Source organism: Nansenia antarctica (genome assembly GCF_963989245.1).
Source record: "Nansenia antarctica genome assembly, chromosome: 14".
NCBI lineage: Eukaryota > Metazoa > Chordata > Actinopteri > Argentiniformes > Microstomatidae > Nansenia > Nansenia antarctica.
The window spans coordinates 1,803,103-1,805,000 of NC_137684.1; the positions used below are offsets into that span (position 1 = coordinate 1,803,103).

The window sequence follows — 1,898 nt, forward strand, 5'->3', positions numbered from 1 at the left end:
AGCTGGTTTTCAACGTTTTCACGTTTCTGTGCGCGGGCATTCTGTTAACATGGATTTGAACGTGTTATAATAAAAATGTAAAACTAAGATACTGACACAAATAATGCATTGCTTTCAAAAGGTTTTGCCCGGAGTTTTCCTACCTGTCTGTTCCAAGTCCTGGACCACTCGTGACTGTCTCAGAGTAGGCTCTGCTGTTGTTGAGGACCATTACGCATCGATGGATTTGCGTAAAAGGATTTGGAGTACCGCTGCCGTGCTGGGACTACTTGCAATGATCGCGGAACGTAAGTTCCACCTACTGATCTGTCATTCCACATTTAAATGACAAATGTCACATTTAGTGATATTCGAGCAAGAGCATGCATGACATGTCCTCATCTAAAATCCCTCTGGACAGCTTCGCAGGCCGGGGTGCCCTGGGAGGTGCAGCGGTATGACGGCTGGTACAACAACTTAGGACAACACAGTCGGGGAGCCGTCGGTACGTTTTTTGCACAACAAAAAGTCTAAATCTCTAACTTTGAAACGCTTTTACAGACGTGAGCTTAGAATGATAAGGTTCTATCTCCGTTTAGGGCAGTTCAGAGATATTGAGCGTCAAAGTTTTTACATTCTATTATGTTTTGTGAGATGGAACCTTTGTATTTTATTAATTACTAACTCAAAAATGTCAACATTTTAAAAATAACACCACACAGGCATTAATAAACACCTAATGGATCAGATTATGTAAAAAACTCAATTTTGACAAAAATGGAGATAGAACCTTATAATTCTAACGTCACATATTTCTCGCGTTGTTGCTTGATGGAGAGTTCTGTGCCTGCAGGTTCAGAGATGGTGCGCCTGGCGCCCGCGCGCTACTCTGACGGAGTGCTGCTGCCCCTCCAGGAGGTGCCCAACCCGCGCAGACTCAGCGACGTGATCAGCCGAGGTCCCTCAGGCCTGCCCTCTGCACACAACCAGAGTGTACTCTCTGTGATTTTTGGTAAGTGGTAATAAACATCGTCACTGCGGGGCCACAGGGCTACAAAAGTAGGCTCTGTTCATGGCATTTAATGTGGCTTCTTACCACCAAGCACTGATGCTCTCAGAAACTGACATTGGAACTCGGATGTATAGTATCGCTCTACTCTTTCCATTTACCATACTCTCTCTCTCTCTCTCTCTGAGTCAGGATGTTGTTGTGAATATTAACAATATATATAACAACAATAACACATTCCTCTGACTGTCTGTGCAGGGCATCACCTGATGTTTGAGATCCTTGAATCCAGACAGCCTGGCTGCCCCCCAGAGTTCATGAATATCCCCATCCCAAAGGGAGATCCTGTCTTTGACCCCAGCAGCACTGGCAAAGTCCTCCTCCCATTCCAGAGAGGGCCCTGGGACAAAGACTCAAGCAAGAGTCCAAATAACCCTCGCAAACAGGTATTGCGGGCCAATTAAGGCCATTGTGACCCACAGTTAGTCTGTCGTACAACAGTAGATCCCTGATACGCGAGACAACATCCGATCATGTTCAAACCCCCGATCAACTATAAGTTTCTAAACAAATAAAATGTGTGTTATTGTTATGTCACGTGTGTGGCAGGTGAACCTGGTGACAGCGTGGATAGACGGCAGCTCCATCTATGGTCCTTCCAGTTCCTGGTCTGACACTTTGAGGAACTTCTCGGTTGGCCTCCTAACCTCAGGGTCTGAGTGGAACATGCCCAAAGTGAGCGAGGGTCGTAACCTCATGTGGAGCGCCGCTGACCCCGCAACCGGACAGCACGGCCCTCAGGGTCTGTATGGTGAGACATTTTTACAGTCACTCTTACTCTTGAGCATAATAACAAACAAAAAACTGTTTACTATACATGAAGCACTTGTCACAAGATATTCTACTCAAG

At 45.9% G+C, this 1,898-nt stretch overlaps 1 protein-coding gene across 1 annotated transcript in view; it reads left to right on the top strand.

Moving 5' to 3' along the window:
• Positions 1-220: 220 nt before the first annotated feature.
• Positions 221-1,898, top strand: part of duox (dual oxidase) — a gene marked incomplete at both ends in the record, with an annotated part of 33,319 nt that continues 31,641 nt past the window's right edge. Inside the window, 5 exons of the mRNA XM_080545038.1 lie at positions 221-287; positions 401-484; positions 833-991; positions 1,247-1,434; positions 1,598-1,799. Coding sequence (XP_080401164.1) covers positions 221-287; positions 401-484; positions 833-991; positions 1,247-1,434; positions 1,598-1,799 — 700 coding nt within the window. The remainder of the gene's footprint in view (positions 288-400; positions 485-832; positions 992-1,246; positions 1,435-1,597; positions 1,800-1,898) is intronic.